At 40.8% G+C, this 14,912-nt stretch overlaps 1 protein-coding gene across 31 annotated transcripts in view; it reads right to left on the minus strand.

The window, feature by feature from the left end:
• Nucleotides 1–14,912, minus strand: part of seh1l (SEH1-like (S. cerevisiae)) — a 37,143-nt gene continuing 22,231 nt past the window's right edge. For 2 of the 31 annotated variants that reach the window (XM_055893176.1, XM_055893173.1), the window contains 3 exons: nucleotides 14,454–14,614; nucleotides 3,199–3,340; nucleotides 1–2,683 (listed from right to left, as the gene is read on the minus strand). In XM_055893176.1, the coding sequence (XP_055749151.1) occupies nucleotides 2,656–2,683; nucleotides 3,199–3,340; nucleotides 14,454–14,614 (331 nt within the window). In that variant the 3' untranslated portion in view covers nucleotides 1–2,655. Of the gene's footprint in view, nucleotides 2,684–3,193; nucleotides 3,341–14,453; nucleotides 14,615–14,912 lie in introns of all 31 variants that reach the window. The other 29 variants (XR_008755578.1, XR_008755579.1, XR_008755583.1 and 26 more) reach the window with 29 other exon arrangements.

A 14,912-nucleotide genomic window follows, 5' to 3' on the forward strand; every position in this document is an offset into this window, starting at 1 on the left:
AACATTGGATTAAACTTTATTATACAGAATTAATTGTTTTTCATAAATTATTCATCACCCCAAAGATTTTAACGTTAAGTCTCAGATGTCAGCTTCTCATCCACCAGTCAGTCAGTCAGTCAGAACCACCTCATCCACCAGTCAGTCAGGCAGAACCACCTCATCCACCAGTCAGTCAGTCAGGCAGAACCACCTCATCCACCAGTCAGTCAGTCAGGCAGAACCACCTCATCCACCAGTCAGTCAGTCAGAACCACCTCATCCACCAGTCAGTCAGTCAGTCAGAACCACCTCATCCACCAGTCAGTCAGTCAGTCAGAACCACCTCATCCACCAGTCAGTCAGTCAGTCAGAACCATCTCATCCACCAGTCAGTCAGTCAGTCAGAACCACCTCATCCACCAGTCAGTCAGTCAGTCAGAACCACCTCATCCACCAGTCAGTCAGTCAGTCAGAACCACCTCATCCACCAGTCAGTCAGGCAGAACCACCTCATCCACCAGTCAGTCAGTCAGGCAGAACCACCTCATCCACCAGTCAGTCAGTCAGGCAGAACCACCTCATCCACCAGTCAGTCAGTCAGAACCACCTCATCCACCAGTCAGTCAGTCAGAACCACCTCATCCACCAGTCAGAACCACCTCATCCACCAGTCAGTCAGTCAGTCAGAACCATCTCATCCACCAGTCAGTCAGTCAGTCAGTCAGAACCACCTCATCCACCAGTCAGTCAGTCAGTCAGAACCACCTCATCCACCAGTCAGTCAGTCAGTCAGAACCACCTCATCCACCAGTCAGTCAGAACCACCTCATCCACCAGTCAGTCAGTCAGAACCACCTCATCCACCAGTCAGTCAGTCAGAACCACCTCATCCACCAGTCAGTCAGTCAGAACCACCTCATCCACCAGTCAGTCAGTCAGAACCACCTCATCCACCAGTCAGAACCACCTCATCCACCAGTCAGAACCACCTCATCCACCAGTCAGTCAGTCAGAACCACCTCATCCACCAGTCAGTCAGTCAGAACCACCTCATCCACCAGTCAGTCAGTCAGAACCACCTCATCCACCAGTCAGTCAGGCAGAACCACCTCAACCAGCAGTCAGTCAGAACCACCTCATCCACCAGTCAGAACCACCTCATCCACCAGTCAGAACCACCTCATCCACCAGTCAGAACCACCTCATCCACCAGTCAGTCAGTCAGAACCACCTCATCCACCAGTCAGTCAGGCAGAACCACCTCAATCAGCAGTCAGTCAGAACCATCTCATCCACCAGTCAGTCAGAACCACCTCATCCACCAGTCAGTCAGGCAGAACCACCTCATCCACCAGTCAGTCAGAACCACCTCATCCACCAGTCAGTCAGTCAGTCAGAACCACCTCATCCACCAGTCAGTCAGTCAGTCAGAACCACCTCATCCACCAGTCAGTCAGAACCACCTCATCCACCAGTCAGGCAGAACCACCTCATCCACCAGTCAGGCAGAACCACCTCATCCACCAGTCAGTCAGGCAGAACCATCTCATCCACCAGTCAGTCAGGCAGAACCACCTCATCCACCAGTCAGTCAGGCAGAACCACCTCATCCACCAGTCAGTCAGAACCACCTCATCCACCAGTCAGTCAGAACCATCTCATCCACCAGTCAGTCAGGCAGAACCATCTCATCCACCAGTCAGTCAGGCAGAACCATCTCATCCACCAGTCAGCAGTCAGAACCATCTCATCCACCAGTCAGTCAGGCAGAACCATCTCATCCACCAGTCAGTCAGTCAGAACCACCTCATCCACCAGTCAGTCAGTCAGGCAGAACCACCTCATCCACCAGTCAGTCAGTCAGGCAGAACCACCTCATCCACCAGTCAGTCAGAACCACCTCATCCACCAGTCAGTCAGAACCATCTCATCCACCAGTCAGTCAGGCAGAACCACAGGGTAATTTACATTATGCAGACCCCTCCACAATATTACCTAGAACTCACTGGAACCCACTTAGGGTTGCAACACTCTGGTAACCTTCCAAAAGTTCCCTGGTTTTCAAGGAAAAAAAGGTTCTGGGATTTCCTGCTTATTCTCTCCTAATTACAGGAATGTTTCAACCTGGATTTCTGGAAAACCAGGACATTTTTGGAAAGTTACTCTAAACCCATTATGTCTACCCTCTCTCACCATACCTAAACCATAACCCATACTCCCATGTAGTTCTTCAGACACCCCATAATGCCTCAACCAGTCAGATACACCCCAACCAGTCAGTCAGATACACCCCAACCAGTCAGTCAGATACACCCCAACCAGTCAGTCAGATACACCCCAACCAGTCAGTCAGATACACCCCAACCAGTCAGTCAGATACACCCCAACCAGTCAGTCAGATACACCCCAACCAGTCAGTCAGATACACCAACAGGATATTTCATTCACTAGCATAACAGTCAATACTGACATAAAACCCACTCTAGAACTTTGATCTAGAACCCTGATAACTCAGTGTGGTTCTAGATTAGTATAAAAAAGGGTTCAGAGGTGTTTCTGGGAGGTCTGCAGGGGAGGGAGTTCTCTTTCCATTCCTGTGTGTGTGTGTGTGTGTGTGTGTGTGTGTGTGTGTGTGTGTGTTCATGCAACAAGCAGCATCATCAAGCCACTCCGTTAGCTAGGCATCAGCTGAGCTTTCTTTCTGTTTAAGGAAACACAAGAAAAGCAAACCACTCATCGATCAGTCAGACATGATTTTACACAGGAACATCATGTTCTGACTTGTAGGTGTTTTACTAACAGAGACAAATTCCAGGTATTACTTGAATGTGTCAATTACAACTTAAACAATGAGTGTCTATAGTCAAAGAATTGACGCGACTAATGATTAGACACTTAACAAGTTGTCTATTTTCTAAACTAGACCTTCATAAATCATAGCTCTAGATCTATACACGGTACATTCATCTCCATACAAATGACTCGCAACAGAGGAAATCAAACAGAACGCAAATGCTAGTTCTTGGAAAGCCTCAAGGACTTCCTAGAATGATCTGATCATTCATATAAATTAAATTATGAATTGATTACTGGTTAATATTGTGTAACATGCTTGGATGAACCTAGAGGACCACAATGGAAATAACCAGCTCTGTTTTAATCCTCCACCATCTCAGGCTGGAGCAGCCTTCTCCAAATCATTCAGTCAGACCTTACTTTCCAGCGGAGGATGCTTGCAGCAGGACGTGTTGTGGTCCCCCTGCTGTACTGGGGACCGCAGCCTGACTGGACGAGCCAGTCACTGGGCTACCATCTCCTCTCAGGATGGCTGTACACTTCCAGTTATCCATGTAATTGGCTGGGGAGAGAGATAAGACAGAGATGACAAAGGACAGGGAGAAGGAGAGGAGAGAGAGTCAAAAGGATGGATGGGAAGGCTGACATCTTTGAGACACCTACTGTATACGAGACACCTACTGTATACACGAGACACCTACTGTATACGAGACACCTACTGTATACGAGACACCTACTGTATACGAGACACCTACTGTATACGAGACACCTACTGTATACATGAGACACCTACTGTATACGAGACACCTACTGTATACGAGACACCTACTGTATACGAGACACCTACTGTATACGAGACACCTACTGTATACGAGACACCTACTGTATACAGTTTATGAGACACCTACTGTATACAGTTTATAATGTAAACTATTCACTTCTTTTTTTGTCTTATATAATATATGCCATTTAGCAGATGCTTTTATCCAAAGCAACTTAGTCATGTGAGCGTACATTTTTCTTAATGAATGGGTGTACCATGCTCTCCCACTGAGCTACACTTATAAGAAATCTGCGCCCCAGGGCTGTATTGACCCCGTGCCCCCTGACCTTTCCAGAGTCAGACACATCCGTCGTCCCCTGAGGAGGCCAGCAGGGTGATGTTCCAGTCTATACACCATACTAATACTAGGTATATACTGATACTACACTAGGTACAGTTGAAGTCGGAAGTTTACATAACCCGAGTGTAAATGTATTTGGCTTTCACAATTCCTGACATTTTATCCGAGTAAAAATTCCCTGTTTTAGGTCAGTTAGGATCACCACTTTATTTTAAGAATGTGAAATGTCAGAATAATAGAGAGAATGATTTATTTCAGCTTTTGTTTATTTCATCACATTCCCAGTGGGTCAGAAGTTTACATCAACTCAATTAGTATTTGGCAACATTGCCTTTAAATTGCTTAACTTGGGTCAAATGTTTCAGGTAGCCTTCCACAAGCTTCCCACAGTAAGTTGGGTGAATTTTGGCCCATTCCTCCTGACAGAGCTGTTGTAACTGAGTCAGGTTTGTAGGTCTCCTTGCTCGCACACGCTTTTTCAGTTCTGCCCACACATTTATGGGATTGAGGTCAGGGCTTTGTGATGGTCACTCCAATACCTTGACTTTGTTGTCCTTAAGCCATTTTGCCACAACTTTGGAAGTATGCTTGGGGTCATTGTCCATTTGGAAGACCCATTTGCAACCAAGCTTTAAGTTCCTGACTGATGTCTTGAGATGTTGCTTCAATATATCCACATAATTTTCCTCCCTCGTGATGCCATCTATTTTGTGAAGTGCACCAGTCCCTCCTGCAGCAAAGCACCCCCACAACATGATGCTTCCACCCCCGTGCTTCACGGTTGGGATGGTGTTCTTCGGCTTGCAAGCCTCCCCCTTTTTCCTCCAAACATAACGATGGTCATTATTGCCAAACAGTTCTATTTTTGTTTCATTAGACCAGAGGACATTTCTCCAAAAAGTACGATCTTTGTCCCCATGTGCAGTTGCAAACCATAGTCTGGCTTTTTTATGGCGGTTTTGGAGCAGTGGCTTCTTCCTTGATGAGCGGCCTTTCAGGTTATGTCGATATAGGACTCGTTTTACTGTGGATATAGATACTTTTGTACCTGGTTTCCTCCAGCATCGTCACAAGGTCCTTCGCTGTTCTGGGATTGATTTGCACTTTTCGCACCAAAGTACGAGCGGTATGACGGCTGCGTGATCCCATGGTGTTTATACTTGCGTACTATTGTTTGTACAGGTGAACGTGGTACCTTCAGGCGTTTGGAAATTGCTGCCAAGGATGAACCAGACCTGTGGAGGTCCACAATTTTTTTCTAAAGTCTTAGCTGATTTATTTTGATTTTCCCATGACGTCAAGCAAAGAGGCACTGAGTTTGAAGGTAGGCCTTGAAATACATCCACAGGTACACCTCCAATTGACTCAAATCATGTCAATTAGCCTATCAGAAACTTCTAAAGCCATGACATCTTTTTCTGGAATTTTCCAAGCTGTTTAAAGGCACAGTCAACTTAGTGTATGTAAACTACTGACCCACTGGAATTGTGATACAGTGCATTTATAAGTGAAATAATCTGTTTGTAACCATTTGTTGGAAAAATTGTGTCATGCACAAAGTAGATGTCCTAACTGACTTGCCAAAACTATAGTTTGTTAACAAGACATCTGTGGAGTGGTTGAAAAATGAGGTTTAATGACTTCAGACTTCCACTGTACACTACTACGTATATAAAGTATTCATCCCCTTGGCATTTTTCCTTTTTGTTGCATTACAACCTGTAATTTAAATGTTTTGGTCAACTACTCCATTAGGTTTTAACGACCTACTCCAATATTGTCACCATTGTCACTCCATTAGGTTTTAACGACTTTCGTTTTATGCAATCTGAGGAACTGAGGGAGGACCACAAACATTCTTTTTAAACACCCTCGCTAGCAAAGCGAAAAATGTCTGGTCTACCCAAGAAAGACATTGGTCAACTCCAAAACATACAGAATGCTGCAACATGGGTACTGACCAAGACCAGACAGAGAGCACACATTACACAGGTTTAAAGGTCTCTGCACTGGATGCCTGGGAGTTTTAGAATTAATTTTAGGATTCTTCTATTGGTTTTTAAATCAATCCACGATTGTGCACAACAATACATGTCAGACATGATTTTACGTTATGTACCCAGTAGGTCCCTCAGTTCCTCTGGCCAAGACCTAGGACCAAGAGGCATGGACAGGCAGCCTTTAGTTGTTATGCCCCCAGCCTGTGGAACAGCCTAATAGAGAACCTGAGGGGGGCTGAAACTGTAGACACATTTAAAAGAGATCTTAACAGGTCTATACTAACACTAGGTCTATACTAACACTAGGTCTATACTAACACTAGGTCTATACTAACACCAGGTCTATACTAACACCAGGTCTATACTAACACCAGGTCTATACTAAGACTAGGTCTATACTAACACTAGGTCTATACTAGGTCTATACTAAGACTAGGTCTATACTAAGACTAGGTCTATACTAAGACTAGGTCTATACTAACACTAGGTCTATACTAACACTAGGTCTATACTAACACTAGGTCTATACTAACACTAGGTCTATACTAACACTAGGTCTATACTAACACTAGGTCTATACTAACACTAGGTCTATACTAACACCAGGTCTATACTAACACCAGGTCTATACTAACACCAGGTCTATACTAACACCAGGTCTATACTAACACCAGGTCTATACTAACACCAGGTCTATACTAGGTCTATACTAAGACTAGGTCTATACTAACACTATACCAGGTCTATACTAACACCAGGTCTATACTAACACTATACCAGGTCTATACTAACACCAGGTCTATACTAGGTCTATACTAAGACTAGGTCTATACTAACACTATACCAGGTCTATACTAACACCAGGTCTATACTAACACTATACCAGGTCTATACTAACACCAGGTCTATACTAACACTAGGTCTATACTAACACTAGGTCTATACTAACACTAGGTCTATACTAACACTAGGTCTATACTAGGTCTATACTAACACCAGGTCTATACTAACACTATACCAGGTCTATACTAACACCAGGTCTATACTAACACTAGGTCTATACTAACACTAGGTCTATACTAACACTAGGTCTATACTAACACTAGGTCTATACTAACACTAGGTCTATACTAACACTAGGTCTATACTAGGTCTATACTAACACCAGGTCTATACTAGGTCTATACTAACACCAGGTCTATACTAGGTCTATACTAACACCAGGTCTATACTAACACTAGGTCTATACTAACACTAGGTCTATACTAACACTAGGTCTATACTAACACTAGGTCTATACTAACACTAGGTCTATACTAACACTAGGTCTATACTATCACTAGGTCTATACTATCACTAGGTCTATACTAACACTAGGTCTATACTAACACTAGGTCTATACTAACACTAGGTCTATACTAACACTAGGTCTATACTAACACCAGGTCTATACTAACACCAGGTCTATACTAACACCAGGTCTATACTAACACCAGGTCTATACTAACACTAGGTCTATACTAGGTCTATACTAACACTAGGTCTATACTAACACTATACTAGGTCTATACTAACACTAGGTCTATACCAGGTCTATACTAACACTAGGTCTATACTAACACTAGGTCTATACTAATACTAGGTCTATACTAACACTATACTAGGTCTATACTAACACTAGGTCTATACTAACACTAGGTCTATACTAACACTATACTAGGTCTATACTAACACTATACTAGGTCTATACTAACACTAGGTCTATACTAACACTAGGTATATACTAACACCAGGTCTATAGTAACACTATACTAGGTCTATACTAACACTAGGTCTATACTAACACTAGGTCTATACTAACACTAGGTCTATACTAACACTAGGTCTATACTAACACTAGGTCTATACTAACACTAGGTCTATACTAACACTAGGTCTATACTAACACTAGGTCTATACTAACACTAGGTCTATACTAACACTAGGTCTATACTAACACTAGGTCTATACTAACACTAGGTCTATACTAACACTAGGTCTATACTAACACTAGGTCTATACTAACACTAGGTCTATACTAACACTAGGTCTATACTAACACCAGGTCTATACTAACACCAGGTCTATACTAACACTATACTAGGTCTATACTAACACTATACTAGGTCTATACTAACACTATACTAGGTCTATACTAACACTAGGTCTATACTAACACTAGGTCTATACTAACACTAGGTCTATACTAACACTAGGTCTATACTAGCTCTATACTAACACCAGGTCTATACTAGCTCTATACTAACACCAGGTCTATACTAGGTCTATACTAACACTATACTAGGTCTATACTAATACTAGGTCTATACTAATACTAGGTCTATACTAACACTAGGTCTATACTAACACTAGGTCTATACTAACACCAGGTCTATACTAACACTATACTAGGTCTATACTAACACTAGGTCTATACTAACACCAGGTCTATACTAACACTATACCAGGTCTATACTAACACCAGGTCTATACTAACACCAGGTCTATACTAACACCAGGTCTATACTAACACTAGGTCTATACTAACACTAGGTCTATACTAACACTAGGTCTATACTATCACTAGGTCTATACTAACACTAGGTCTATACTAACACTAGGTCTATACTAACACTAGGTCTATACTAACACTAGGTCTATACTAACACTAGGTCTATACTAACACCAGGTCTATACTAACACCAGGTCTATACTAACACCAGGTCTATACTAGGTCTATACTAACACTAGGTCTATACTAACACTAGGTCTATACTAGGTCTATACTAACACTATACTAGGTCTATACTAATACTAGGTCTATACTAATACTAGGTCTATACTAACACTAGGTCTATACTAACACTAGGTCTATACTAGGTCTATACTAACACTAGGTCTATACTAACACCAGGTCTATACTAACACTGTACTAGGTCTATACTAACACTAGGTCTATACTAACACCAGGTCTATACTAACACTATACCAGGTCTATACTAACACCAGGTCTATACTAACACTAGGTCTATACTAACACTAGGTCTATACTAACACTAGGTCTATACTAACACTAGGTCTATACTAACACCAGGTCTATACTAACACCAGGTCTATACTAGGTCTATACTAACACTAGGTCTATACTAACACTAGGTCTATACTAACACCAAGTCTATACTAACACCAGGTCTATACTAGGTCTATACTAACACTAGGTCTATACTAAGACTAGGTCTATACTAAGACTAGGTCTATACTAAGTCTATACTAACACTAGGTCTATACTAACACTAGGTCTATACTAGGTCTATACTAACACCAGGTCTATACTAACACTAGGTCTATACTAACACCAGGTCTATACTAAGACTAGGTCTATACTAAGACTAGGTCTATACTAAGTCTATACTAACACTAGGTCTATACTAACACTAGGTCTATACTAGGTCTATACTAACACCAGGTCTATACTAACACTAGGTCTATACTAACACCAGGTCTATACTAAGACTAGGTCTATACTAAGACTAGGTCTATACTAACACCAAGTCTATACTAACACCAGGTCTATACTAACACCAGGTCTATACTAACACTAGGTCTATACTAACACCAGGTCTATACTAAGACTAGGTCTATACTAAGACTAGGTCTATACTAACACCAGGTCTATACTAACACTAGGTCTATACTAACACTAGGTCTATACTAACACTAGGTCTATACTAACACTAGGTCTATACTAACACTAGGTCTATACTAACACTAGGTCTATACTAACACTAGGTCTATACTAACACTAGGTCTATACTAGCTCTATACTAACACTAGGTCTATACTAACACCAGGTCTATACTAACACTAGGTCTATACTAACACTAGGTCTATACTAACACCAGGTCTATACTAGCTCTATACTAACACCAGGTCTATACTAGCTCTATACTAACACCAGGTCTATACTAGCTCTATACCAACACCAGGTCTATACTAACACTAGGTCTATACTAACACTAGATCTATACTATCACTAGGTCTATACTAAGACTAGGTCTATACTAGGTCTATACTAACACTAGGTCTATACTATCACTAGGTCTATCCTAAGACCAGGTCTATACTAGGTCTATACTAACACTAGGTCTATACTAACACCAGGTCTATACTAGGTCTATACTAACACTAGGTCTATACTAACACTAGGTCTATACTAACACTAGGTCTATACTAACACTAGGTCTATACTAGGTCTACACTAGGTCTATACTAACACCAGGTCTATACTAACACTATACTAGGTCTATACTAACACTATACTAGGTCTATACTAACACTATACTAGGTCTATACTAACACCAGGTCTATACTAACACTAGGTCTATACTAGGTCTATACTAACACTAGGTCTATACTAACACTAGGTCTATACTAACACCAGGTCTATACTAACACTAGGTCTATACTAACACTAGGTCTATACTAACACCAGGTCTATACTAACACCAGGTCTATACTATCACTAGGTCTATACTAACACTAGGTCTATACTAACACTAGGTCTATACTAACACTAGGTCTATACTAACACTAGGTCTATACTAACACTAGGTCTATACTAATACTAGGTCTATACTAACACTAGGTCTATACTAATACTAGGTCTATACTAACACTAGGTCTATACTATCACTAGGTCTATACTATCACTAGGTCTATACTATCACTATACTAGGTCTATACTAACACTATACTAGGTCTATACTAACACTATACTAGGTCTATACTAACACTAGGTCTATACTAATACTAGGTCTATACTAACACTATACTAGGTCTATACTAACACTAGGTCTATACTAATACTAGGTCTATACTAACACTAGGTCTATACTAACACTAGGTCTATACTATCACTAGGTCTATACTATCACTAGGTCTATAGTAACACTATACTAGGTCTATACTAACACTAGGTCTATACTAATACTAGGTCTATACTAATACTAGGTCTATACTAATACTAGGTCTATACTAATACTAGGTCTATACTAATACTAGGTCTATACTAATACTAGGTCTATACTAACACTAGGTCTATACTAACACCAGGTCTATACTATCACTAGGTCTATACTAATACTAGGTCTATGCTAACACTAGGTCTATACTAACACTAGGTCTATACTAACACTAGGTCTATACTAATACTAGGTCTATACTAACACTAGGTCTATACTATCACTAGGTCTATACTATCACTAGGTCTATAGTAACACTATACTAGGTCTATACTAACACTAGGTCTATACCAGGTCTATACTAACACTAGGTCTATAGTAACACTATACTAGGTCTATACTAACACTAGGTCTATACCAGGTCTATACTAACACTAGGTCTATACTAACACTAGGTCTATTTATTTTTATTTTATTTTATTTAACCTTTATTTAACCAGGTAGGCAAATTGAGAACACGTTCTCATTTACAATTGCGACCTGGCCAAGATAAAGCAAAGCAGTTCGACACATACAACAACACATAGTTACACATGGAGTAAAAACAAACATATAGTCAATAATACAGTGAAAAAAAATAAGTCTATATACAATGTGAGCAAGTGAGGTGAGATAAGGGAGGTGAAGGCAAACAGATATATGTATAAATAAATAAAATATAAAAAGGCCATGGAGGCGAAGTGAGTACAACAGAGCAAGTAAAATAAAAACTAAAAAAACACTGGAATGGTTGGTTTGCATTGGAAGAAAGTGCAAAGTAGAGACAGAAATAATGGGGTGCAAAGGAGCAAAATAAATTAATAAATAAATACAGTAGGTAAAGAGGTAGTTGTTTGGGCTAAATTGTAGATGGGTTATGTACAGGTGCAGTAATCTATGAGCTGCTCTGACAGCTGGTGCTTAAAGCTAGTGAGGGAGATAGGTGTTTCCAGTTTCAGAGATTTTTGTAGTTCGTTCCAGTCATTGGCAGCAGAGAACTGGAAGGAGAGGCGTCCAAAGGAAGAATTGGTTTTGGGGGTGACTAGAGAGATATACCTGCTGGAGCGCGTGCTACAGGTAGGTGCTGCTATGGTGACCAGCGAGCTGAGATAAGGGGGGACTTTACCTAGCAGGGTCTTGTAGATGACCTGGAACCAGTGGGTTTGGCGACGAGTATGAAGCGAGGGCCAGCCAACGAGTGTGTACAGGTCGCAGTGGTGGGTAGTATATGGGGCTTTGGTGACAAAACGGATGGCACTGTGATAGACTGCATCCAATTTATTGAGTAGGGTTTTGGAGGCTATTTTGTAAATGACATCACCGAAGTCGAGGATTGGTAGGATGGTCAGTTTTACAAGGGTATGTTTGGCAGCATGAGTAAAGGATGCTTTGTTGCGGAATAGGAAGCCAATTCTAGATTTGACTTTGGATTGGAGATGTTTGATGTGGGTCTGGAAGGAGAGTTAGTAACATATACTAACACCAGGTCTATACTAATACTAGGTCTATACTATCACTAGGTCTATACTAACACTAGGTCTATACTAACACCAGGTCTATACTAACACCAGGTCTATACTAGATCTATACTAACACTAGGTCTATACTAACACCAGGTCTATACTAACACCAGGTCTATACTAAGACTAGGTCTATACTAAGACTAGGTCTATACTAAGACTAGGTCTATACTAACACTATACTAGGTCTATACTAAGACTAGGTCTATACTAAGACTAGGTCTATACTAGGTCTATACTAAGACTAGGTCTATACTAACACTATACTAGGTCTATACTAACACTAGGTCTATACTAACACTAGGTCTATACTAGGTCTATACTAACACCAGGTCTATACTAGCTCTATACTAACACTAGGTCTATACTAACACCAGGTCTATACTAAGACTAGGTCTATACTAGGTCTATACTAACACTAGGTCTATACTAAGACTAGGTCTATACTAGGTCTATACTATCACTAGGTCTATACTAATACTAGGTCTATACTATCACTAGGTCTATACTATCACTAGGTCTATACTAACACCAGGTCTATACTAAGACTAGGTCTATACTAGGTCTATACTAAGACTAGGTCTATACTATCACTAGGTCTATACTAACACTAGGTCTATACTAACACCAGGTCTATACTAAGACTAGGTCTATACTAGGTCTATACTAAGACTAGGTCTATACTAACACTATACTAGGTCTATACTAACACTAGGTCTATACTAACACCAGGTCTATACTAAGACTAGGTCTATACTAGGTCTATACTAAGACTAGGTCTATACTAACACTATACTAGGTCTATACTAACACTAGGTCTATACTAGGTCTATACTAAGACTAGGTCTATACTAAGACTAGGTCTATACTAACACCAGGTCTATACTAAGACTAGGTCTGTACAAATACTAGGTCTATACTAAGACTAGGTCTATACTAACACCAGGTCTATACTAACACTATACTAGGTCTATATTATCACTAGGTCTATACTAAGACCAGGTCTATATTATCACTAGGTCTATACTAAGACCAGGTCTATATTATCACTAGGTCTATACTAACACTATACTACGTCTATATTATCACTAGGTCTATACTAACACCAGGTCTATACTAGGTCTATACTAACACTAGGTCTATACTAACACTAGGTCTATACTAACACTAGGTCTATACTAACACTAGGTCTATACTAACACCAGGTCTATACTAGGTCTATACTAACACTATACTAGGTCTATACTAACACCAGGTCTATACTAACACTAGGTCTATACTAACACTAGGTCTATACTAACACTAGGTCTATACTAACACTAGGTCTATACTAACACTAGGTCTATACTAACACCAGGTCTATACTAGGTCTATACTAACACTAGCTCTATGCTATACTAATATTAGCTCAGTACTACACTAATACTAGGTCTGTACTAACACTAGCTCTGTACTAATACCAGGTACATACTAATACCAGGTACATACTAACACTAGGTACATACTAACACTAGGTCTATACTAACACTAGGTCTATACTAACACCAGGTCTATACTAGGTCTATACTAACACTAGCTCTATGCTATACTAATATTAGCTCAGTACTACACTAATACTAGGTCTGTACTAACACTAGCTCTGTACTAATACCAGGTACATACTAATACCAGGTACATACTAACACTAGGTACATACTAACACTAGGTACATACTAACACTAGGTACATACTAACACTAGGTCTATACTAACACTAGGTCTATACTAACACTAGGTCTATACTAACACTAGGTCTATACTAACACTAGGTCTATACTAACACTAGGTCTATACTAACACTAGGTCTATACTAACACTAGGTCTATACTAACACTAGGTCTATACTAACACTAGGTCTATACTAACACTAGGTCTATACTAACACTAGGTCTATACTAATACTAGGTCTATACTAATACTAGGTCTATACTAATACTAGGTATATGCACTCTACCTTTCCAGAGTCGGACACAGCCATCATCCCCTGACGAGGCCAGCAAGGTGCTGGTGATGTTCCAGGAGACTCTCCACACCTGGGAGTTGTGGTTGTCAAACTGGGCCAGGATCTGAACCTGCAGCTTAGTGGGACCAGACGACCCCACTGCAGACTCGTTCCTGTAGAAACAGAGAGACCAGCAGGATAGGGTTAGAGGATAGGGTCAAACTGGGCCAGGATCTGAACCTGCAGCTTAGTGGGACCAGAGGATGATGTGTCCTCTCTCCTGTAGAAGGGACGTGATCGGGACACCAGACAATCATGTAGGATATTTGTTTAGGGGGTAAGTCAGTGACAAAAGCTACAATGGCCACTTCAGAAACATCAGTTAAGAACTCACACCGAGTCAGCCTGGAAATGACTTGCACTGCAGACAATAACCAGCGTGATGACGCTCCACTGTGACCTGGCTGAATC

The sequence above is a fragment of the Salvelinus fontinalis genome, chromosome 32 (assembly GCF_029448725.1).
Source record: "Salvelinus fontinalis isolate EN_2023a chromosome 32, ASM2944872v1, whole genome shotgun sequence".
In the NCBI taxonomy this organism is placed as follows: Eukaryota; Metazoa; Chordata; class Actinopteri; order Salmoniformes; family Salmonidae; genus Salvelinus; species Salvelinus fontinalis.